Source organism: Mustela putorius, unplaced genomic scaffold (assembly GCF_011764305.1).
Source record: "Mustela putorius furo isolate JIRA1106 unplaced genomic scaffold, ASM1176430v1.1 tig00000139_pilon_pilon_pilon, whole genome shotgun sequence".
NCBI lineage: Eukaryota > Metazoa > Chordata > Mammalia > Carnivora > Mustelidae > Mustela > Mustela putorius.
In genome coordinates this window covers 10,768,329-10,791,571 of record NW_025421293.1, presented here as the reverse complement: position 1 = coordinate 10,791,571, position 23,243 = coordinate 10,768,329, and the positions used below count along the sequence as shown (strand labels likewise).

General features: G+C 47.1%; 1 protein-coding gene across 3 annotated transcripts in view; it reads left to right on the top strand.

Moving 5' to 3' along the window:
* The window catches only part of CYTH3 (cytohesin 3), a 90,351-nt gene that overhangs the window by 43,384 nt on the left and 23,724 nt on the right, over positions 1-23,243 (top strand). For all 3 annotated transcript variants that reach the window (XM_045075125.1, XM_045075123.1, XM_045075124.1), the window contains 2 exons: positions 21,188-21,270; positions 22,863-22,927. In XM_045075125.1, coding sequence (XP_044931060.1) covers positions 21,188-21,270; positions 22,863-22,927 — 148 coding nt within the window. The remainder of the gene's footprint in view (positions 1-21,187; positions 21,271-22,862; positions 22,928-23,243) is intronic.

Genomic DNA, 23,243 nt, shown 5'->3' with positions numbered 1-23,243 from the left:
CCGCCTCCCGCCCCCAGGCTGTGATGTCCCCCCTGGCAGGAGGGACCGCATCTCTCTGCCCCTGACCGCAACGTCTCCCTCCCCCCGTGCTCCCTCTCCTCGGGGTGGCTCCCAGGGCCTGTGTGACTAGAGGTCTGAGCGTCCCAGTTCATTCTTTCTGGTCATCACAGCGTAGAAGACACTTAGGTGTCTTTTTTCCTTAGGTGATATGACTGCTTTTCAGAAGTGGTAAATTTTGAATGACAGATTCACAGAAGGTTGTTGCAAAGAAAGTTGTGCAGAGAGGTCTTACTTGTCCGTCACCCCTCTCCTCTGGTTGGTTGTGTCTTGTGTCATTGTAATATAGTATCAAAATTAGGACATTGTGTGTGTGCGTGTGTGTGTGTGTGTGTGTATCATCTTACCACTCCCGTAGACTCATGTAACCAGGACCGCAGTCAAGACCCGGCAGTGTTCCGTCACCACGAAGATCTCCATCTCTGTCCTGCTAACCCACTTACCGCCGCCCCTGGTGTCCTGGTGTCCTTCCTCCCAGACCGTCCTGAAAGCCAGGCAGCGACTAATCTGTCTGCCATCTCTGTCGTCTGTCATTTCAAGAGTGCCATGTCAGTGGAATCATACAGTCTGTAATCTTTTGAGGTTGGGCTTTTTTTTCCCCCCCCTTCACTCAACATAATGCCCTTAAGACCCATCCACTTGTTGCCTGTGTCACTTTTACTGCCAAGTCCTATCCCAAGGTGTGGTCGGGCCGCAGTGTGTTCATTCCCTCACCTGCTGCCCAACACCTGGGCTGTTTCCACTTTGGGGATATTATAAGCAAAACTGTGAAGAACATTTGCATATAGGTTTTCGTGTGGACAACCTTTTTTTTTTTTAAGTTTCCCTGGGGTTAATGTCCGGGAGTGGTATTGCTGGGTCATTGGTAGGTGTGTGCTTACATTTGTAAGAAACTGCAGTTTTCCAGAGAGTTTTCACCATTCTGCAGCCCCATTAGCAATTTGTGTGAGATCCGAGTTCTCGGGATTCTCCCTTGCTGCTCTTCAGGTCAGCCGGTGTAGCAGCTGTGTAATAATTCGTTCTAGATGTGAGTCCTTCAAGGGGTGTGTGGCTTACGGACACCTCTCCCACTTTGTCTCCCGCCTCGTCAGCCTCTTAACCGCCTTCTGCAGAGCGAAGGGTTTTTTTTTTTTTTTTTTTTTCTTTTTTTAGTTTAGTTGAGGTTTGGTTTACTGACTCTCTTGTATGATTAGAGCTCCTGGTCGCGTCTAAGAACTCTTCACTGAGCTCTAGCACCTCAAAGATTTTCTTAGATCTCCTTCAGAAAGGTTTATACTTTTACATTTGCCAGTTAAGTCTGGGATCCGGATTGCTTGGGTGGGTCAGTGGGTTAAAGCCTCTGCCTTTGGCTCAGATCATGATCTCAGGGTCTTGGGATCGAGCCCCGCATCAGGCTCTCTGCTCAGCGGGGAGCCTGCTTCCTCCTCTTTCTCTCTCTGCCTGTCTCTCTGCCTACTTGTGATCTCTGTCTGTCAAATAAATAAATAAAATCTTTAAAAAAAATCTGTGATCCGGGGCACCTGGGTGGTTCAGTGGGTTAAGCTGCTGCCTTCGGCTCAGGTCATGATCTCAGGGTCCTGGGATCGAGCCCCGCATCGGGCTCTCTGCTCAGCCGGGAGCCTGCTTCCTTCTCTCTCTCTCTGCCTGCCCCTCTGCCTGCTTGTGATCTCTCTCTGTCAAATAAATAAATAAAATCTTTAAAAGAAAAAAAAAAGCTTTAAAATAAAAAAAAAATTAAAAAAAAATTTAAAAAATCTGTAATCCATTTTGAGTTAATTTTTATATAAAGTGTGAAGGTTAGGTCGCGGTTCCCTGTTTTGCCGGTGAAGATGCAGTTACTTCAGCCCCATGTGTCGCAAAGCCCATCATCCTCTGTGGAACCTCTGTGGTACTTTTGTCAAAAATCAGTGGGCTGCATGCGTGGCTCCTTGGAGGGTTCACTGAGTGTTACTCCAGTTTAATCTTTTTCAAAATTGTTCTGTGTATTCTGATTTCTTCAACTTGGCATATAAATTTTAGAATAATTTTCACTATATGTGCCTATGGAAAATCTTGCTGGGATTTTTTTTTTTTTTTTTAAGATTACTTATTAGAGAGCACGAGTAAGGGTAGCAGCAGAGGGAGAGGGAGAAGCACACTCCTCACCAAGCCTGGAGCCCGACACGGGGCTCGATCCCAGGACCCCCGGATCATGACCTGAGCCAAAGGGAGACGCTTAACGACTGAGCCACCCAGGCGCCCCATCAAGCTGGAATTTTGACAGGAATTACATCAAACCTGTTATTTTCTGTTTTCATGTTCATTGACTTCCGTTGTTTATTATTTTTCTTTTTCTGCTTGATTTTGGTGTGTTTTGCTTTCCCTTTTTTGGTGTTTGAGATGGGAACTTAGATTATCCATTTGGTCCCTTTTCCTTTTTCTAGTGTAAAAATTTTATTGCTATAAATTTCCCTCTTAGCGCTGCTTTAGTGATGCCCCCAACTGCTCATGTGTTAGATTTTCATCCTCACTCAGTTCAGTGTATTTTTTTTTTATTTCCCTTGGGATTTCCTGTTTATCCCATGGATTAATTAGAAGTGTATTTAGTTTCCTGTGGTATTGGGAGACCTTCCTGTTATCTTTCTGCTACTGATTCCTGATTTGATTCCATTGTCATTAGAGAGTACTGTGATTTCAGTTCTGTTAAGTTTAAGGTTTGTTTTATTCACCGACATATGGTCTATCTTACTATGTATGTTTGTTTAATTTATAGTAGATTAGGTTCTGGATGTAGGGGAGGGGATGTTATCCATCCTACCAAAGATCTGTCCCACACACAAAATACATTCATCCCTCACCCAGCATCGCCTGAAGTCTCAGCCCATTACAGCATCAAATCAAAGTCTCTTCTAAATATCATCAGCTCAAAAGTCCTAAATCTTGGGGCACCTGGGTGGCTCAGTGGGTTAAAGCCTCTGCCTTCAGCTCAGGTCATGATCTTGGGGTCCTGGATTCGAGCCCCACATCCACCTTTCTGCTCAGCAGGGAGCCTGCTTCCCCCCAAAACTCAACCTGCCTCTCTGCCTACTTGTGATCTCTCTCTGTCAAATAAATAAATAAAATCTTTATTTTATTTTTTTTTAAAGATTTTATTTATTTATTTGACAGATCACAAGTAGGCAGAGGCAGGCAGAGAGAGAGGAGGAAGCAGACTCCCCACTGAGCAGAGAGCCCAATGCGGGGCTCGATCCCAGGACCCCGGGATCATGACCTGAGCCGAAGGCAGAGGCTATAACCCACTGAGCCACCCAGGTGCCCCATAAATAAAATCTGTTAAACAAAAGAGCAGAGTCCTGAACTCTGCTCAAAAAAAAAAAAAGAAAAGAAAAGTCCTACATCTCATCATCTCAACCAGGTGCGGGTAAGACTCTGGTATGGTCTATCCTGAGGCAAATTTCCTCTCTATCTGTGGATCTGTAAAGTTAAAAACCAACTTATCTGTTCCCCAAATAGAGAGCTGGGCAGGCATAGGGTAGCACTTACACATAAACCCGTTCCAAGAAGAACAACGATGGAGAGGGAGAGGAGGAGGGGCAGCCACTGGTTTCCAGCAGTTTCACAATCCACCTGGGCAAGCTCCGTGAGGTTTCCCGGCCCAGGAGTCCTCCTCTCGTTGCTTGAGGTCCGGCCCTGCAACCCTCAAGGCTCTGTGCTCCGGGTCGTCTTTGCCTTGAAGGCAGCGTGTATTAGCCGGAGGGGAGTGGTCGGAGCAGCCTGGCTTCTGTCTGCAGAAATGGGGGAGCCTGGCAGCCTCCTCGCATTCTCTCGCTCCTTTTCCCTTCCAAGTTGGCAGTTTTTCTGCTGGTATAACATTCTCAGAAACTGGGGCGCCTGGCTGGCTCAGTGGGTTAAAGCCTCTTCCTTCAGCTCAGGTCACGATCCCAGGGTCCCACATCGGGCTCTCTGCTCAGCAGGGAGCCCGGTTCCTTTCCCCTCTCTCCGCCTACTTGTGCTCTCTGTCAAATAAATAAATAAATAAATCTTTAAAAAAAACATTCTCAGAAACCTGTGGGTCTCCTGTCGCGTGTCCCAGGGCCTGACTCCAGTAGACACACACCAGGGTCCTCCGTGGATCGTTCCTGTATGATCCCGTCTCTGTTCCTGGCCTCTGCTGAGTTGGGCAAAAGGATCTATGAGTGACAGGCTTACTCTCGCCAAAGAGCCTCCTTCTGTCCTTTGATTTCTTCCGAGAGCCCTAGCGAGATGTGAGCTGGCTACCTCCTTGCCTTTCCTTTCAGAGCACGATCCCCAAACCATCTCGTCCTGGTTCCTTTTTGCCTCCTAGTGTTTTCCTCAGTTTGTCTCTCCTCCCTTGTGTTTTACTGTAAGCAACAGGAAGACACCGGCCCCTGCCTCTGACAGTTTGCTTGGAAATCACCTCAGTTCCACCTCCAAGTTCATTGCCCACAGGCTCTGCTTCCCACGCAGTCACAGGTGCCGTTCCGCTGGGCTTTGCCCTTGTCTGTAACAGATTCCAGACACTGGTACCTCCTTCCTCGCCGATCGAGGCATCCTCCGGCGATTCAGACTTTCTGCTCTGCTTCTCATTTCCTCCTCAGTCCTCCATGGCCGAGCCTGTGACGCCCGCATTTCTACCAGCCTGTTTCAGGCGGTCCAGGCCTTTTCCATGATTCAGGTCAGAAGTTCCTCCTACACTGTGAGGCTTCGGGCGCAACAGAGCCCTACTGCCGGCGTTGAAATCTGTATTTCTTTCCTACAGCTGATCTGACAGACCTGGCGGCCTAAAGCAACAGACCTTTGTTCTTGTGTGCTTCTGGCGGTCCCTAGTCTGAAATCCGTTTCACTGAGCTGAATAAAGGTGTCAGCAGGGCTGGGCCCCCTTTGGAAACATCCGTTTTCTTCCTTCCTTCCTTCCTAACTTTCTTCCAACTCGGGTTCTCCATCTGTGGAGCCAGCAGCCTGGCTGGCGTCTTGCTTCTGTCATCCCATCGCCTTCTCTGGGTCAGATCTCCCCTGGTTCCCTCAGGGAAGGACCCTCGTGGTGGTGTTTAGTGCCCCTTCCCCACAAACCAAACTAACCTTGGATTGACCCTTTTATCATTATATGACGTCTCTGTCTCTGGACATTGTTTTTGGTCTCAAGTCCACGATATCTGATTCTGAGGCAGACAGTGGTCAGACGTGCTTTCTTAGTTTGTGATAATGTGAAAGTGATACACATTCAGGAGAGAGCAAACTTCAAAATTTTGAAACTTGACCTTTTCCCAGGCTAGTAAGAGGTGGTATGATATTCTGTTACGGTGCTGGGCAGTGCCGGCCATGCGATCCCAAGAGTAAACCACCAGAATAGTGAGAATCCTTCTGGACGCTCGTAACCATCCTGTTTTTCCAGTCTCGGTGCAGAATTCTCTACATTACCTGAGGTAGTGAACACTTCATTATAAGATAGGCTTCGTGTTAGATGATTTTGCCGAACTGTAGGCTAATGTAAGTGTTCTGAGCACGTTGAAGGTAGGTTAGGTGTATCAAAAGTGTTTTCGACTTAGGATATTTGCAGCTTACTGTCGGTGTACTGGGATAGAAACACATTGTAAGTTAATGTAGATGTATATAGCCACTTCTGTTTTCTTTTGAGTAAGGTTTGCACAATCCTTTTTCATCCTTTTACTTTCAACCGACATATATTGTCATATTTGAAGTGGGTTTCTTGTAGCCAGCATATAGTTTGGCCATTTTTTAAAAAATCTGCCCATCCGTGTCTTTTAACTGATATATTTAGGCCTTTTATATTTAAGGTGATTACTGATGTATCACGGCTTATGTTGTCATGTCTTTCTCATGTTCTCCTTTTTTCATTCCTCTGAATTTTTTCCTGTGAGTTACTTGGACCTTTTCTTTAGAATTCCAGTTCAGCATAGACATACTGTCTTTTTGTGTATCTCTTCATAGAGTGTTTTCTGTGGATGCTCAAGGTGTGTGTGTATGCGTGTATGTGTATAAGCTAGATATATGAAATACCTAATTATATAGTTTTTTAAAAAACATTTTGTTTATTTATTTATTTGAGACAGAGTGAGCACACGGGATCCAGGGGAGAGACCGAAAGAGAGGGAGAAGCAGGCTCCCCACTGAGCAGGGAGCCCTGATGCAGGACTCGGTCCAAGGACTCTGGGATCATGACCCGACCCAAAGACAGACACTTAACTGACGAAGCCACCCAGGCACCCCTGTAATTACATATTTATATAATTATAGTGTACTGGTATCATTTTTTCCAGTTCAAATGAACTAAAGAGACCTTACCTCCTTTTATATCGCTTAACTATTTTTTCTACACACTCCATCAGAGTTCTAATTTTGGTCTCACCCGTAGTTTAGGAAACCCGAGAAGGAAAGTTGATCGCACTTGCTCACATCTTTGCTCTCCCTGCTGGTCTCCCTTCTTTTCTGTATTCCAGTATTCCTTCCTTCATCACCTCCTCTCTGTGTAGAGCCATTCTTTGTAGGACAGGTTTGCTGGTGACAGATTCAGTTTTCCTTCCCTTAGAATGTTCCCTCAGAATGTACCTTCACCAGGTACGGAATTGAGAGTTGACTGTTCTTTTCTTTCTTCACTTTAAAATTGTTGCAGTATCTCCCCTCACCATCATGGCTTCTGATGAGAAATCCAGTTCATTCCAACTGTCCTTGTCCTATAGGAAAGGTGTCATTTTCTCTGGCGGATTTCACACTTTTTTCTCTTTCAAAAGCATGTGGAAAGGGGCATTAGGGTGGCTCAGTTGTTAAGCATCTGCCTTCAGCTCAGGTCATGATCCCAGGGTCCTGGGTTTGAGCCCCACATAGGGCTCCTGCACGGTGGGAAGCCTGCTTCTCCCTCTCCCAACTCCCCCTGCTCATTTTCCCTGTCTTGCTCTGTCTCTCTCTGTCAAATAAATAAATTAAATATTTTTTTTAAAAAAGCATGTGGATGATCATGACTTGGCATAGGTCTCTGGGTTTATGTTATTTGGAGTTTGCTCACCTTCTTGAATTTGGGGATTTTTGTTTGTGGTTTTGTTTTTCTTTTTGTTTTTTGGCCAATTGGGGATGTTGTCAGTCACTTAAAAAAAGACTTTTTCCAGCATGTCCTCTTTGTCCTCATTTGTTTCAGGGAAATTCTTTGTTGCCTTCTTGACTGTGGAATGCCCCTTCGAGTGTGGAGCATCTTCTGCTCTTGGCTCATGAGAGATCACGGAGAACTTTCTGGTCATGTTCATCCCTCTGGGATTTTCTTTGATGACTCAGGTGCCCCGCATTGGAAGTGGCGTCTCTAAAACCCTATCATTACTCTTTCCAAAACACTTGGGAAGTAACAGATATAATTCCCCTCAAAGGAAGAGGGGGCATCCTGTTCCACTTCCTTCACAGGCAAAATGACTCTGGTTTTGTATAGGATGGGTTTTGTTTAAATATTTTCTTCTGGTTTTTCAAAATTACTTTCCTGAAAGAAATTCACTCTTTGGTCCAAACCTGATCAAAATAAAGACAAAGGGGGCACCTGGCTGGCTCAGTCCGTGGAGCATGTGACTCTTGATCTTGGGGTTGTGAGTTCGAGCCCCACGTTCGGTGTAGAGATTACTAAAAAAAATTTTTTTTAAAATCAAGATAAGGGACACCTGGGTGGCTCAGTCGATTAAGCGGCTGCCTTCAGCTCGGGTCATGATCTCAGCGTCTTGGGATGGAGCCCCACATCGGGCTCGCTGCTCTGCCTGCCTTTCTTTCTTTCTCTGCCTGCCTGTGCCCACTCGCTCGCTCTCTGACAAATAAATAAAATCTTTTTTTAAAAAATCAAGATAGGGGCACCTGGGTGGCTCAGTGCATTAAGCCTCTGCCTTCAGCTCAGGTCATGATCTCAGGGTCCTGGGATCGAACCCCATCGGGCTCTCTGCTCAGTAGGGAGCCTGCTCCCCGCCCCCCCCGCCTGCCTCTCTGCCTACTTGTGATCTCTGCCTGTCAATAAATAAATAAAATCTTTAAAAAATAAAAAAATTTAAAAATCAAGATAAAATACTGTTTTCTCTGTACTAATGGTATGAATGGGCAGCTCTTGCCTGTAGTGGCAAGAAAGCACAGAGTTTCCCAAAGCAAAGGTTAGCAGTAGCCTACATGGGGATCGAATCAGTTTTATTAGTGGTAATTGGATATGACTGTGGGAAGTCTTAGCAACCTTTCGCTTACTTCAGGTTAGATAAGAAGAAAGCAGTACATCTAAGCTCCCCTCCATATCAGGTTTCCCTACTGTTAATATCACATGTTAGTTACATTTGTAACATTTGTAATGACTGATGAGCCATGAGCCAGTATTGAACATGCTTATTACCTAAAGCCCATAGTTTACAGTAGGGCTCTACTCTTCGTCCTGTGTAGTTCTGTGGGTTTTGCATAATGACATGTATGCACCGTGACGGTGTTATACATGATACAGTCACCACCCTGAAATCCCTGTGCTCGCCTGTTCGTCCCTTCCCTTGTCTCCCTAGCCCTAGCCACCATTGCTCCTTTTCTGGGCTCCATTGCCTTTCCTAGAACATCATGTAGTTGGAATTGTAGGTGATGCAGCCTTTCCAGACTGGCTTCTTTCACGTACTAACATGCATTCAGACTCCTCCGCGTCTTTTCTTGGCTCGATACTCTCTTTAGTGCCGAGTAGTATTCTCCTGTCTGTTGTACCACAGCTTACCTCGTCACCTGCTGAAGGACCTCGTGTTTGCGTCTCGGTTTTGGCAGCTGTGAATAAAACCGCTGTGAACGCGGTGTGCGGGGTCTGGGGGAATCCCTGGGATTGTGACGGCAGGGTTGTGTTATGAGACTGTGTTTAGCTCTGCAGAACTACCAAGCTGTCCTCATGCGATTTTTATTCGTGCCTCTTTGTGAAGCTGCCCCCCACCCCACCCCGACCTTCTACCCTGCACTGCACCTTCTGGCTGTGGGGAAAAAACAACAACAATTAAACAGGCTTGATGTCCCAATGTGTATTTTGCACTATCATTCAGTTAGGCAGGAGAGAAAATCTCATTGTTCATTATTAATATTTCATGATCGAGGTAAAAATGTATATGTTTTAAGATCTCTAAATACTTGTTTAAGAGTCAGTATTTATTTACAAATTTCATATGACATTCAAGAAGAGAATTTGATTTTGATTAGCTTTTTTACATAGTGATAAATATTATCCTATTTATAGACAGGAAACTGAAGCACAGAGAGACTAGGTGAGTTGTCTGTCATGGTTACAGCTGGTGGAGACAGGGACCAGCTTTGAGACAGGTAGTCAGGCTCCTGAGGACTCTGTGAGGTTGCCTCTGTATACTGTGTTGTGTTCGTGGCCTGACATGTCTGTAGCCATCTTTGTAGCAGGGCTTCTCAAATTCCAGCGTCCAACAGAATTGTTCAGGAAGCTTGTTAAAAATGGGGAGCCCTAGGCCTCATACCCAGAGGTTCTGATCCGATAGGCATGTGATCGGAACCCTAACTTAGACCCCTCCAGGAGCTGCTGATGGGCGAGGCCAGCAGACCATGTGTGGGGAACTGCGCTGGAGAACGAGCCGGAGTCCCTGGTTTCAGATAAGGAACCCTGAGAGCTGGCCAAGTCACCCACTCTTCTGTGTGGTCTTACTGGGTTGGGTCAGGGAATGAACTGTCCCTAACCACAGCCGTCCGTCCTTGGGGGTCAGCAAACAGTGACAGCTGTGGTTGGCGTAGTGGTCGTCAGAGGGGGTTTCTCTATGAGGACAGAGGCATCGGTGGGGGCGGGGGCTGACCCGTGTGATGCAAGACAAAGCAGTTCGCCTTAGGAACTTGCCTGGAGCGCCCTGGTCTCAGCGTGTGGCTGATTTTATCTGTTACTTTTGTATTGTGTAGACATTGTGCCCTGCCTTGTCCAGTGATGGATGTGCAGATCCGAGGTGGCCGGGGACCTGGGAAGAACAGCCGCAGGACACGAGGCAGGCATGGCAGTGAGCCCATCTGGGACCTGTGTGTCCCTCAGGTCGCATTGTCCTCAGGTCATCCTAGGTGAACGCGCATCAGTTCGGGGAGCCGGTGGCAGCTTCCTAGAATGTCGCTTTTGTGTCCTTTGCAGGAAATGTATTCTTCCTTCTCTTTATTGAGGAGTAAAAGGGACTACTTGGGGCTCCTGAGTGGCTCAGTTGGTTAAGTGTCTGACTGTTGATTTCATCAGGTCGTGATCTCAGGGTCCAGGGATGGAGCCCCACATAAACACGTTGAGCTCCATGCTCCGTGGGGAGTCTGCTTGAGACGCGCTCTTTCCTCTCCCTCTGCGTCTCCCCCTGCTCTCGTCCACACACACTCTCTCTGAAATAAATAAAATTTAAAAAATTTTTTTAAATAAAGGGATTACTTATCCATAAGTAGATTTCCAGGGGCAGTAAATACAGTGCTCCCATGTTAAGTGTGCATAGAAGTCCAGGTGTTTTACACGTACATGTGTGTAGACACTTGTGTAACTGCCACCCGGATCAAAATCTAGAACGTTTGCAGTGACACACAAGGCTCTTCTGTGCCCTTCCCCATTCAGTACCTTCCTCCGCTTTCCAGAGTATCCGTTCTCCTGCTTTCTGTGACTGCAGTTGGATTTGTCTGTCCTTGGCCTGTTCTGGACACATCAGTGGAGTCCTACGAAGTAGAGTCGCTTGTGGCTGGCTGCTTTTACTCGGCGTAATGTTTTCAGGCATGGACCCATGCTTCGTTCCTTTTTGTGGCTGAATACTACTCCGTGTGTCGGTGGTCCACACTGGGTTGGTCCATTCATCTCGAGATGGACATCTGGGTTGTTGCTGCTCTGTGGCTGTTGTGCCCAGTGCTGCTGTGACATCCACATTCCACTCTGTGTGCACCTGCGCCCCGATGCTCTTGGTAAAAACCCAGGAAAGGGGCTGGAGGGTTGTGTGCGGACTTCATGGTTTTTTGTTTTGTTGTTGTTGTTATTTTTGAAGAGTTGCTGAAGTGGCTTCAAGGCATATTTTGAATGAGTTTCTTCTCTGTATTATTTTCTCCTTTGGGTTTAAACACTTGTGATTTTTTCCAATCTCTGGGGGTGAATGCTTAGCTTATTTTCAGCTTTTTTTCTAAAATAAGCGTTTTCAGTTGTGACTCCGGGATTTCCTAACACACAAGCACTGGTATTTTCTTCATTATTCTCACCTCAGAATTTTGTCACTTTATATCTTCTTGGATCAATGCATTCTTTAGAATGGTGCTTCTAAGAATGGTGCATTCTTTAGAATGTTTGTTCTCCAAACAAAAAAAAAATTTTTTTCCTGGTCACTGATTACTCTTTCTATCGGAATTATTCTGTGGTCAGAGAATGTACTCTTCACGATACCAGTTTTTTCCAGTAAGAGTTCCGTGCAGGGAGCCTAAAGCACGCCAAGTATTTGGAGCAGGAGGGGAGAGCGTAATCCAGAGAACTGGGTAGCCAGTAGCCCTGGGCTCTGGCCTGGGTCTGGACTTGGTCTCCAGAATGCAGTCACCAAAGGAATGCCTCCCTGGCGACCCCTGGAACCACTGGTTCTGGGTATGTCCCCAGCTGCGATGGTCCCCCAGAGGCTGAATCAGGAAGCTGCTGCTCCTGCAGTGCAGCCTTCGCAGTTCCTAGGGTGCTGGAGCCCGAGCATGAGAATGCTGTTCCAGAAAACCCTCCGTGTTCACATCCTTGCTGACCAGCCAGGAATAAGGTGGGAGGAGGAGCTCCCGAGAATCTGGGTTCAGCCCCATTCATCCTTAGCAGCCTAAATGTAAAGGAGTCTGGGAATGTAATGTCCAGTTTTCAGAGAAAGACACCTGCAGAGGTTGGATCCACCCTACCAGTGCTGGGAGGTGTACTGACTTGTTCTGACGCAGTGCGCAGTCACTGGGCTTGAATGTGCCACGTGCCCTCGAAAAATGTGTGTGTGTGTCCCCGCCGTCAGGTACGGGGATCTGATTGGATCTCCGTCTCCATCACTTGTAAGGGGCCTCATTATTTTCTGTACCACTAAGAATAAAAATGCTGCCAATTGAACCAGACTTCATGATTTCTTATCACTTAGAATTTTTCATTTATACTGATGGAGTGCTTTAAACTTATTTCAACTTTTTAAAAATAAACTTTTCCATTGTGCATTCATATAAAAATTAAGATATGACCAAAAAGTTGGTCAGGGTATTTCCAAAACTTCTTCACAGAGTCCCATTCTTCAGACTTACTCTATGGAGAGTGTTTGTGATTTTCTGCAAAGCCTTGTGCTCTGTCCCACTGAAGGCATGGGTGACGCAGCATTCTGAGAAGAGGGCTTCTTTGTCGTCTTTAGGATTTTTCAAATTCTGGAAGTTTTTATGCTGTGACTTTGGTGATTTTACCAGAAGGTATCAATGAAAGGTTTGAAGCAATAACCAAGCAATAACCTTTTATCAGATGGCTCTTAAATTGTATGTGTGACAGAAACGTCAAGTTCAATTATGCTTATAGCAATAAGAAGCATATTCACAGATAAGGCGGTGACCTATATATGTCATAGCTGATTTCAAAGATGTTAAAATATGAAAAAAAAGTGCACCTTAAAATTGTTGAAATACATTATGTCCATTAGTTCAAGCCTGTGAATTGTGTTAGTCAAATCTGTATATTTCCTTTTTTTTATTTTTTGGGAAAAATGCAATTTTTACATATATGTCAGTATCTGCTTTATGTATTTTGAGCCTATTTTGTTAGTGGCAAACAAATTCAGTCTTGTTAGTCATGTAATTAAATGAACCACAGTATCTAGTGACTGTCTTCGATTTCGTATGTTACTGTAGTGGAAGCAACTTAACTTTGGTTAGGGTTCATTTGGCTGCCCTCACACCTTCAGTCATTACAGATTCTGTTCTGTGTGTGCCTCTTGTAGAGAACATATAGTTGGGTTTTTCTGAGTCTGTGTTTTGAAACTTGGTCCTTTTTTCCATTTATGTATGTTGTAAATATATCAGTTATTTATTACTGCATTATATAACAAAGTATTCCAAAGTAAATGGCTTAAAACGAACACTGGTCTGTTTTGTGCCCCTATTCTGTGAGTTGGCCGGTGGTTGACGGGCATCTCTAGTCTGGGTCCCTGCCTGTGGTGGCGTATCAGATGAGAGCCCACAGTCTTCGTTTCTTTTCTTTGTATGATCTCAATACTTCAGTAGTAGCTAGGAACTCAAGCTAATTTAACCTGTTCTTTTAGTGTTACAAGGTAGGTATTATTTCTATGTGGGTTAAACCACAGCTTGTACAGAATTCCTGTGGAATGAGTCAGCAGGACCAGTTGCCAAGCCCAGGCTCTGCCCGTGTCCTGTGTGCTCCGTGGAGCTGGTCCATCTCTGAGCGGACCGAAACTCTAAAACACAAAAGCAAAACCAAAACAACGAAAAACCCAAATGAGGAAAAAAAAATAGTATTGATTAGTAATCACAGTAAAATTTAAGGGTAAGTGACATCACTTTCAGTGAGGCCTGGGTAGCCAAAAATGGGAGGTTGTGAGTTAGCTGCCTGTGATTATTTGAATTCTATTTTATCAACTTTTTATCAAACTTTGGTGCAATGGGTAATTTATTAGATACCACATTGGACATATTGTGACTAAAACATAATGAGGGTTTCTGCCTGTGGTTCATACTTGGGGACCGTTTTTGTTGCCTGGAAGAAGTTGGAGAGCCACTGATGCACTTTAAGGAAGGGAGAGAGAGAGAGAGAGAGAGTGTGTGTGTGTGTGTGTATCAGGTTTGCAAGAGTCCTTAGATATGGGGCACCAGGGTAGCTCAGTAGGTTAAGCCTCTGCTTTCAGCTCAGGTCATGGTCTTAGGGTCCTGGTATTGAGCCCTGCATCGGGCTCTCTGCTCAGCAGAGAGCCTGCTTCCCTTCCTCTCTCTCTCTGCCTGCCTCTCTGCCTACTTGTGATCTCTGTCTGTCAAATAAATAAATAAATAATTTTTAAAAAAGATTTTATTTATTTATTTGAGAGAGAGACAGTGAGAGAGAACATGAGCGAGGAGAAGGTCAGAGGGAGAAGCAGACTCCCCACGGATCTGGGTGCCCAATGTGGGACTCGATCCCGGGACTCCAGGATCATGACCTGAGCTGAAGGCAGTCGTCCAACCAACTGAGCCATCCAGGCGCCCATAAAATTTTTTTAAAAAAGAGTCCCTAGATAGTTACAGTAGTAAACCAAATTGTGGCTTCTTAGTAGATTGGAATGTTAGATAAGTGGATTATTATTTCTAATTTGAAAATTAGAAAATACTTAATTTTAGAATACCATCTGCTTATATTTTAATGTGATAATCTTCCATATTAGTGTGAGAATCTTCCATTTTTCATTGATTCTGATTTGTTAATTTTCCACATTTTAACATCTCTGAAATGGAGGATTCATCTTACACTCGATGAGGTCTTTGATGTTATTGAATTTGGTAAAGTAATGATTCTGAATTTCTTGATGTAATACTGCTTACTCTATTTCAGTGGATTATTTTCATAGTTTTTAAATAGTGATGGTTGTAAGATATCATATAGCTTTAATTTATCAGTCTACCCTGAAATGATATTATGCCACTTTACATCTATGATGAGGACCTTAAATCACTGTACTTTGATTTTTCCCCTCCCAGGGAGAAATTAACCTAACACATTTGTCATTATTTTTGCTTTTAACAGTAACAATAAATCTTTTAAAGAGACTCACTCACATCATGAGGGAACAGTGTTTACTCACATAGTTACCATTAATAGTACTCTGTTCTTTTATGGAGATACAGATTTTCATCTGCTATAGTTTTTTTTCTTCTCCTGCCTGAAGGACTTTCACATTTCTTGAATTCTTTCAAGTTTTTTATGTCTGAAAATGTGTTTGTTCTCCCCCCAACCTTTTTTTTAATAGTGAGAGAAGCAGGAAGGGCAGAGGGAGAGGGAGATAGAGAATCTTTTTTTTTTTTTTTTAAGATTTTATTTATTTATTTGACAGAGAGAGATCACAAGCAGGCAGAGAGGCAGGCAGAGAGAGAGGAGGAAGCAGGCTCGCGGCTGAGCGGAGAGCCTGATGCGGGGCTTGATCCCAGGACCCTGGGATCATGTCCTGAGCCGAAGGCAGCGGCTTAACCCACTGAGCCACCCAGGCGCCCCTAGAGAATCTTTTTTAAAAAATTTACTTATTTTAAGGCACCTGGGTGGCTCAGTGGGTTAAGCCTCTGCCTTCAGCCCAGGTCATGATCTCAGGGTCCTGGGATCGAGCCCCGCATCTGGCTCTCTGCTCGGTGGGGAGCCTGCTTCCCTTCCTCACTCTCTGCCTGCTTCTGCCTATTGTGATCTCTGTCTGTCAAATAAATAAATAAAATCTTTGGGAAAAAATTTCTTATTTTTAGAGAGAGAGCATGAGTGGGGGAAGGGGTCAGAGGGAGAGAGAGAATCTTAAGCAGACTCCCCATTGAGTGTGGAGCCTGACATCGGGCTCAATCCCAGAATCCTGAGATCATGACCCAAGCTGAAGTCGAGAGCGGAGCCCGCTGCCTAACTGGCCCACCCAGATGTCCCAGAGAGAGACTCTTAAGCAGGCTCCATTCCCAGAGCAGAGTCCAATCGGAGCTTGATCTCACAGCCATGAGATCATCACCGGAGCTGAAATCAAGAGCCGGATACTTAACTGACGGAGCCACCCAGGGACTCCTCCCCGTCATTTCTGAAAGATATTTTGCGGGGTGTAGAATTGGGTCTGGGTTCTTTGCAGAGCCATTCTAGGCAGGAGGTAAATCTAGTCCCTGTTAACCCCATCTTGGCTGGAAGCAGATCTCACTTTCCTACTTCAGTTAAGTTCAGACAGTCCTGAAGCCAGAACATAACATCTCACCACCTGTGGTTTTGCTGATCTCCATCTGTGTAGACTAGAGCAGGAGAAAGGCCAGAACCTAGCCCGAATTCCCTGAATCTGCCCCTGATCCTCCCAAGGAAACGTCACTGGAGCATTTTTGTACTAAGATGGGGAATTTTTGCCTTCTTTTCCCATAGCCTTTCCTTTGTGAAAATACTTACATTTGCTGAAACCACACCTGCTCCTCCGTGGCTAAAAGACTCATTCTGCTTTGGAGCTTGCAGTGATGATCCAGTCCTGGAGTCCTTCCAGCCTCCCCGACATTCTGCGGGTGGGGAACTGAGGCCCGGGTGGTGAAGGGCCTTGCTCTGTCTCTGGGAAGTCGGGATTCTATTTGGAAGCACACGATAGGAGCGTTCAACGGTAAAGTGACTTCACTGAAATTTGCCAGTAATTTCCAGTTAATTTGCCTTTTTGAAAAAATTTTATTTATTTGACAGAGACACAGCAAGAGAGGGAACACAAGCAGGGGGAGTAGGAGAGGGAGAAGCAGGCTTTCCCAGTAGCAGAGAGCCCAGTGTGGGGCTCGATCCCAGGGTAGTGGGATCATAACCTGAGCTGAAGATAGATACCTAACGACTGAGCCACCCAGGTCCTCCAATTTGCCTTTTTTTTTTTTTAAGACTATTTATTTGTCAGAGAGAGAGAACCAACGGGGGGAGCAGCAGGCAGAGGGAGAGGGAGAAGCAGTCTCCCCCCTGACCAGGGAACCCAGTGCAGGACTCAATCCCAGAACCCTCCGCCTAACGCCTAATTTGCTTATTTTTTATTTTTATTTATTTTTTTATTTTTTAAAAGATTTTATTTATTTATTTGTAAGAGAGAGAGAGAGTGAGAGCGAGCACAGGCAGACAGAGTGGAAGGCAGAGTCAGAGGGAGAAGCAGGCTCCCTGCGGAGCAAGTAGCCCGATGTGGGACTCAATCCCAGGACGCTGGGATCATGACCTGAGCCGAAGGCAGCTGCTTAACCAACTGAGCCACCCAGGCGTCCCAATTTTTATTTTTTTTAAGACACGGGTTTTATTGAGGCTGGAAGGGAAATTTTTATCATATGTCTGTGTGTGTGTGTGTGTGTGTGTGTGTGTGTCTATCCACGGATTAGGTTTTCAATTCAATAGGACCAGCTTTTTGAGGAAGGGGAAAAAAAAATCAACCGTGAGACTTTTCTGTTTGATCCTATCTAACGGTGTCAGCAGGACAAAATGATGGTGACGTCAGGCAGCGGATGCAAACTCTTCTGCTGCCCCGGGTGCTGCGATAACCAAGGACGCCTGATAACCAAGGACGCCTGCGCACCGCACCGCCCCGCCCCGGTGCTGGCGAGCACCTGCGTGTCAGCAGATTCTGCGGCTGCGGAGTTATTTTGGATGCAGAGAGATGCTGCTGGAACTCCCCCCCCCAACAGCCGGAGCCAGAGCTGAATGCCGGTTTTCACTGCACATCTTGGGTGTCAGGAGAAGGCGTGTAGGATAGTGAGGTAGTTAAGTGACAGGATCTGGGCAGAGATCGGTCTAGTATTTTATCACGTATTTCTGTTCCTCTTACTTCTTGATTCTTGGCAATGCACGAGGGAGCGTCCCACGCTTTCCTGTTCATACTTCAGCCGAATGCCCCAGTAGCCAGGGACCGTAAGAGATGCTCCTGGCCAGTGAATACCAGAACTTTCTTTTTCACTCTCTGCTGTGAAGGACCTCAAACCCTTAGAAGATGAAACGGACGATGGATACCATCAGTCTGTCATACAGGCTTAACGATTGTTGTCATTTGCTCAATTTTTTTTTTTTTTTTGCAGAAGTATTTAAAGTACATAGTATCCTTACAACCCTTAAGCGGAACAGCGTGAAGCTTGAGAATAAGAACCTTATTCTACATCTCATCCCACCTTACAAATCGTTTCTTTCTTGTAGACCAGCAAAATCTGGTCGGAAGGGGCACCTGGGTGGCTCAGTGGGTTAAAGCCTCTGCCTTCGGCTCAGGTCATGATCTCAGGGTCCTGGGATCGAGCCCCGCATCGGGCTCTCTGCTCGGCAGGGAGCCTGCTTCTTCCCTTTCTCTCTGCCTGCCTCTCTGCCTACTTGTGATCTCTCTCTATCAAATAAATAAATAAAATATTAAAAAAAAAATCTGGTCGGAAGTGCTGGTAGAGTAGATGGGCAGTACTTGATCTGTTTAACCCCTTGGGGCCTTTCCGGGACAGGAGAAGGTGCGCGTCAGTGGAGGGTTGAAGGGTGTGGGTACAAGCTTGAGGGTCTAGTGTCAAATCACCCCGGTGTGCTCTCAGCCAGCCTTCCTCAACCTCGGGGCCGGCGGTGGACTCTGAAAAGAAAGGAAAATGTCTGTTGAGGATGGTGTGACCGCCCTCGCCTTGCAGTCTTATGTTCCTCTCCCTGCGTGGAGGGCTGAGCAGAAGAAAACCGAAAATAAGAACTCTCTGTGGCTTCTTGAGGGAAGGGGATCTGGCCAGCGGTTTTGCTTCTTTGCCCTTGACCGTTGGTTTTAATGACTAATGCACTTCGTCTCATCCTGCATAAGACAAGATCTTTCCCTGGGGCCTGGGTGGCTCAGTGGGTTAAGCCTCTGCCTTAGGCTCAGGTCCTGATCCCAGGGTCCTAGATGGAGGTATCCGGCTCCCTGCCTGGTGGGAATCCTGCTTCTCCCTCTCCCACTTCCCCTGCTTATATTCCCTCTCTCGCTGTGTCCCTCTCTGTCAAATAAATAAATAAAATCTTAAAAAAAAAAAAGATAAAGATCTTTCTCTGCTTTAATTCTCAGGGTTGTCGTAACTACTCCGTGGAAGAATGGAGTCTGGACGGTCACTCAAGGGCCAGGAGCTTTGCCTGGCTGCTTTTTACAAAATGTTTTCATTAAAGATTTAGAAATTAAATTTTTATTTGAGAGCAAGATGAGTATTTGTTCTCAAAAGAGCGTTCCTTTGGAGCATATACTGCTCCTTTCGAAGTGTCCCGTGTGTCCCTTTCTTGCCTCCTAAGAAGTCAGACCGCTTTGAATTCCGTATTTATTTTTCCAGCGATTGTCTTTAGTGCGTCACTGTGTATATATTTGTATTCCCAAACAACATAGTTTAATTTTTTTTTTTGTTTCTGAAATTGATAGCGTTCATCTCCATATTATTTTCTTGAGATGATCTCTTTGTGTTTGTGTGTGATGTGTTTTTACCAAGGTTCAGGAGTCTCTTGCCTGAACGTACAGCGTATATTTCCATCTTCTCTCTTCTACAGAGAGTGCTTCTTCGACATTACCGTAAGCATCTCCTGTTGCAGCCACCGAGCATGTAGTATATACACCCCCAGGGGTAAGACAAGCACTGGCCCATCTCATGGGCCGTCTTCGGTAGGGACAGACAGCACCAAATGGTTTTCCAAAGTGGTGATGCCAGTTTCCACTCTGAGCAGACTTCTCCTGTCTCCCTCTCCCAACCCCTATCTCTCCCCACCCCCGCTCGTGGGTGATTGGGACATGGTGTGTGTTTTCTCAGGTTTTTGCATTTCTCAGTCATGTACGCATCAGTCCGTGGCTCCGCAGGGCCACCATCAGGGGAGATGAGTGTCACCCTGGCTTCCCACGTGTCTTGCTCCCCAAGGTGTAACCACCGTGACCTCTTTGTGTCTGTTCTGGTATTTGTCCTGCATGTTGGAGGCTGAGCCCAGGAGAGTGCGGGGCTGGAGGTTACTGAGAGCTCTGAGTGCGTCAGGAGTCCTTGTTGGCCGGTTTCTATGTGGGGTGATCTAGGGGTGCTGGGTGCTGATGGGCCATCCCCCCAAACCAAGTCTCTTTGCATCTAAAGCTGGTCTGATTCTGCAGAGAACAGCCTCCTGCCTCCAGCCCAGGATGGTGCAGGTTGGTGAGGGCGGTTGCCAGTATCCGGGGATCCCGTGGGGAGGGGACAGGTGGTGGTGGGGACGGGGGTCATCCCTGCGCTCTCGTGTGTGGGGTGAGCCCTGGGCCTCCTGACTGACTCGGAGATGAGCAGTCTTCTGTGGAGCTGCAGGAGATGAAGGGGTCCCGCAGCTCTCACACGGCCCCGTCCGGTCCTCTCCGCAGCTCACTCGTCTTCTCGGTCCGCCCCCAGCCTGACCTGCTGGCTCCAGTCCCCAAGCTCTTGGACACTTGAGGAGTCACGTGATGCCTTGGTGGCCTCCGACTCCACCTCTGGCTTCAGATTCTTCTTGCTCACTTGGGTTAAGCAAGTCACTGCTGGTCACTAGCCTCAAAACATGTTGTTTCGTTTTCCCCATTATCTTTGTCTTTAGGGTTTTTGAGTTTTAAGAAATTTCCTTCCTGTGGTTCCAGGGAGCTCTGCCGCCACAGGAGAGCTCTTAATAGAGGTCTCTCCCTGAGATTTGAATTTGCATTTCCCCGAGGGTTAAGAGAGCTGATCTCTTTTCACATGTCCGTAGATCCCTTTTCAATTTTGTGGCTGTTCAAGGCTTTTGCCCATTTACTACTCTTGGTTTTAAATTCTCTGCCCCTTTTTTGTCAGAGTTCTATATTCTGGATACCAACCCTTTGATGGTGTTTGGCTTAGCTCTCTACTTCATGGTGTGGAATTTTGGTGACCAAAGGAAAGGGTTTTAGTTTTAATGGTGAATTTATTGATATCTTCATTTGGGATTTACATTTTTTCTATATTATTTAAGAAATCCTTTCCTACTCCGAAGCTGGATACATGTTCTCCCCTAGTCTAAAAAATTGTGGTGTTGCCTTTGGTTATAAGCCTTTGTTCCACTTGAAGCTGGTCGGAAGCATGTGTGATGATAAACGGGGATTTGGCTTCAGTTTGTGCCCAAGGATAACGGACGCATGTCGCGCAGCACGTGTCAGCCTGTCTGTGTGAGCCATGCTGTCAGCTCTGCGTTACCCGTCCCTGTTCGGGGAGGCTCGCCTGTGCGGGTAGACGGAGTTCATCCATTTTTTGTTACTGCGTGGGATTCTGTTTTAGAAGTATCCCGCAATTTATTTATCATTTGTGGATATTTGGGTGGTTGGTTCATACTTGGGTACAAACAAGGCTGCTATGAGCCTGTTACACGGGGTCTACGTGCTGGGGCTCCTGTGGGGCTCGATGGCTCCGGACCTGCTGGCCTGGGGTACGCCCGTCCCCATCCTCACTCGCTGTTGCCAACCTGAGCTCCAGACCGGTACTAGTCTAACTGTTTGATTTTGATTTTCTTTTTTTTTTTTTCCAGTGCCCGAAGACCTCTCCTTAGAAGAGAGAGAGGAACTCTTAGACATTCGTCGAAGAAAAAAGGAACTTATTGATGACATTGAGGTAAACAAACAAACCGAAAACTCCCCCTAGTTTTAGGTTTTAGGTAAAATAATCAGGTAGCTTCATGAAAAGGAGAAGACTAGGCATCTCCTATGTCTGTGCGCTAACGCATGAAGGGAGCCAAGAGAGTTCCCCACGTTGGTAAAGCAGATGGGCCTCGCCGGGCAGGGTGGCCTCGGGTGCACGTCGAGAGGCCACGGAGCTGGAGTCTGTGGTAAGCGACTCGTGACTCCAGGGTCACAAAGGGCACGTATAGACAACGTCTGCAGTCCCCAGACGTGTGTTATCTTAGGTTGAATAAGTCCCCATTCGTGTGCCAAAATCCCAGGCACTAGAGCCCGCCGTCGCACTTCTGGCGCACGGATAGGCTCTGAATGAACTTACAGACTTGTCTCGGGGTCTGGCCGGGCCCCCGCGCACCCACGGGCTGGTGGGAGCAGGATGATGGGACGTGGGCCAACGCCAGGCTTGCCAGTGTCTGTGTCCTCAGAGCCCGTGGTGGCAGGGCCTCCCCAGAGAAGCAGCGGCACCACACCACCCCCGAGGGTCGCAGTGTCTGCGACCGTGGCGGGAGGGACTCAAGAGACTAGGCCTGCTTGCACGTGGGGCTTCTGTGGGCACGTGAGTCGGGTGTGTGGCTCCCCCTCGGGAAGGGCCCTCAGCGTCATCAGGCCAGAGCGAGTGCGGCCTCGCAGCCACGTGCTGCTGGAGCAAGCCTCGTCCCTCCTCAGCCCGCATCTGAGGTCTCCGCTTCCTTGGCGAACCAAATAAGTGTCCCAAGTACACATTTCCTTGTGTTTGAAAGGTAATTTGTGGGACTTTTTCTTGTAAGGTTACCCTTCATTCATGTAAAAATCACTGTTCCCCAGAATGGGCGTTTTGCTCGAAGAGTAAGGATGTATTTTAAGGCTCATGGTCCTAGTTGGACATTAGCAAGAAGAGCGCCTGTGGAGGCCCAGGTCGCCCTAGTGACCGCATCTTCGAGTTGAGAACACTGAGGCCCAGAGGGGTTAAGAGGGTTGCCGAAGGTCTCTGAGGTAGTGAGTGGTGGAGCCACACAGGGGGACATGGGAGCCTGTCCCTTCTGGTGTCCTTGGTAGGTCCAAGCGCCCCCAGTGAGTTCGGGGCATTCTGCTGAGGGCCTCCTGGGCTCTGTCCATGGTGCTCAGTCTCGGGCACAGACTGGTGGCTTGGGACCTGACACTGGTCTCAGCACCTTGGCCCTGGTCTTTCCCCAGAGGAGGGGGAGACCATGGCTGTGAAAGTGGGGGTGGGGGCAGGGACTGAACAGCCGCAGTGAGCTAGCTGAGGGCTCCCTGCTTCCCTTTGCGGTTGTGTTTTACACACAGTCTAGAACCTGCCCCGGTGACCCGTCCGAGCTTGTTCTGGTGACAGGCGGACGGATGAGAATTGTGCTTTCTCCTGAGTTGGGGTCGCTCCGACTGGATGGAAAGTACTGGTGTTTCTGTCCCCGGGACACCCACCTGAGGCGTCAGGGAAAGCTCCTGTCTGGGAGACTGGACTTTGTCTGAGTCTCGGAGGCGGTCAGTAGGGAGCCCCCTCCCCCAAAAGTCGGTCTGCTTTTTTGGCAGAGGCTGAAATATGAAATCGCTGAAGTGATGACTGAGATTGACAATCTGACTTCAGTGGAGGAGAGGTAAACAGTCGGCGCCACACCGTTGAGCTACTAACCTCTTCTCTCCCTACCTCCGCTGCCGGGTGACCTCAGCGGGGGCAGGACGGTCGGGATCGCGAAGTGGGGCGGCCATTGGGGGGCTTCTGGTGCCTCGGCTCTCCACCCCTCACCCCCTCCTGCTCTCTGCAGAGGAGTCGGGTGCTGCCCCGGGGTCCGCGGGTCTCTTCTCCCTTCCCTGGAAGCACAGGGTTAGCCTGGCAAGAAGCACCTCTCTGTACAGCAGGGGATGGTGCTCTCCTTAAATCGCTCTTTGTCATTGTCAGCTTTTTCTGAAGCA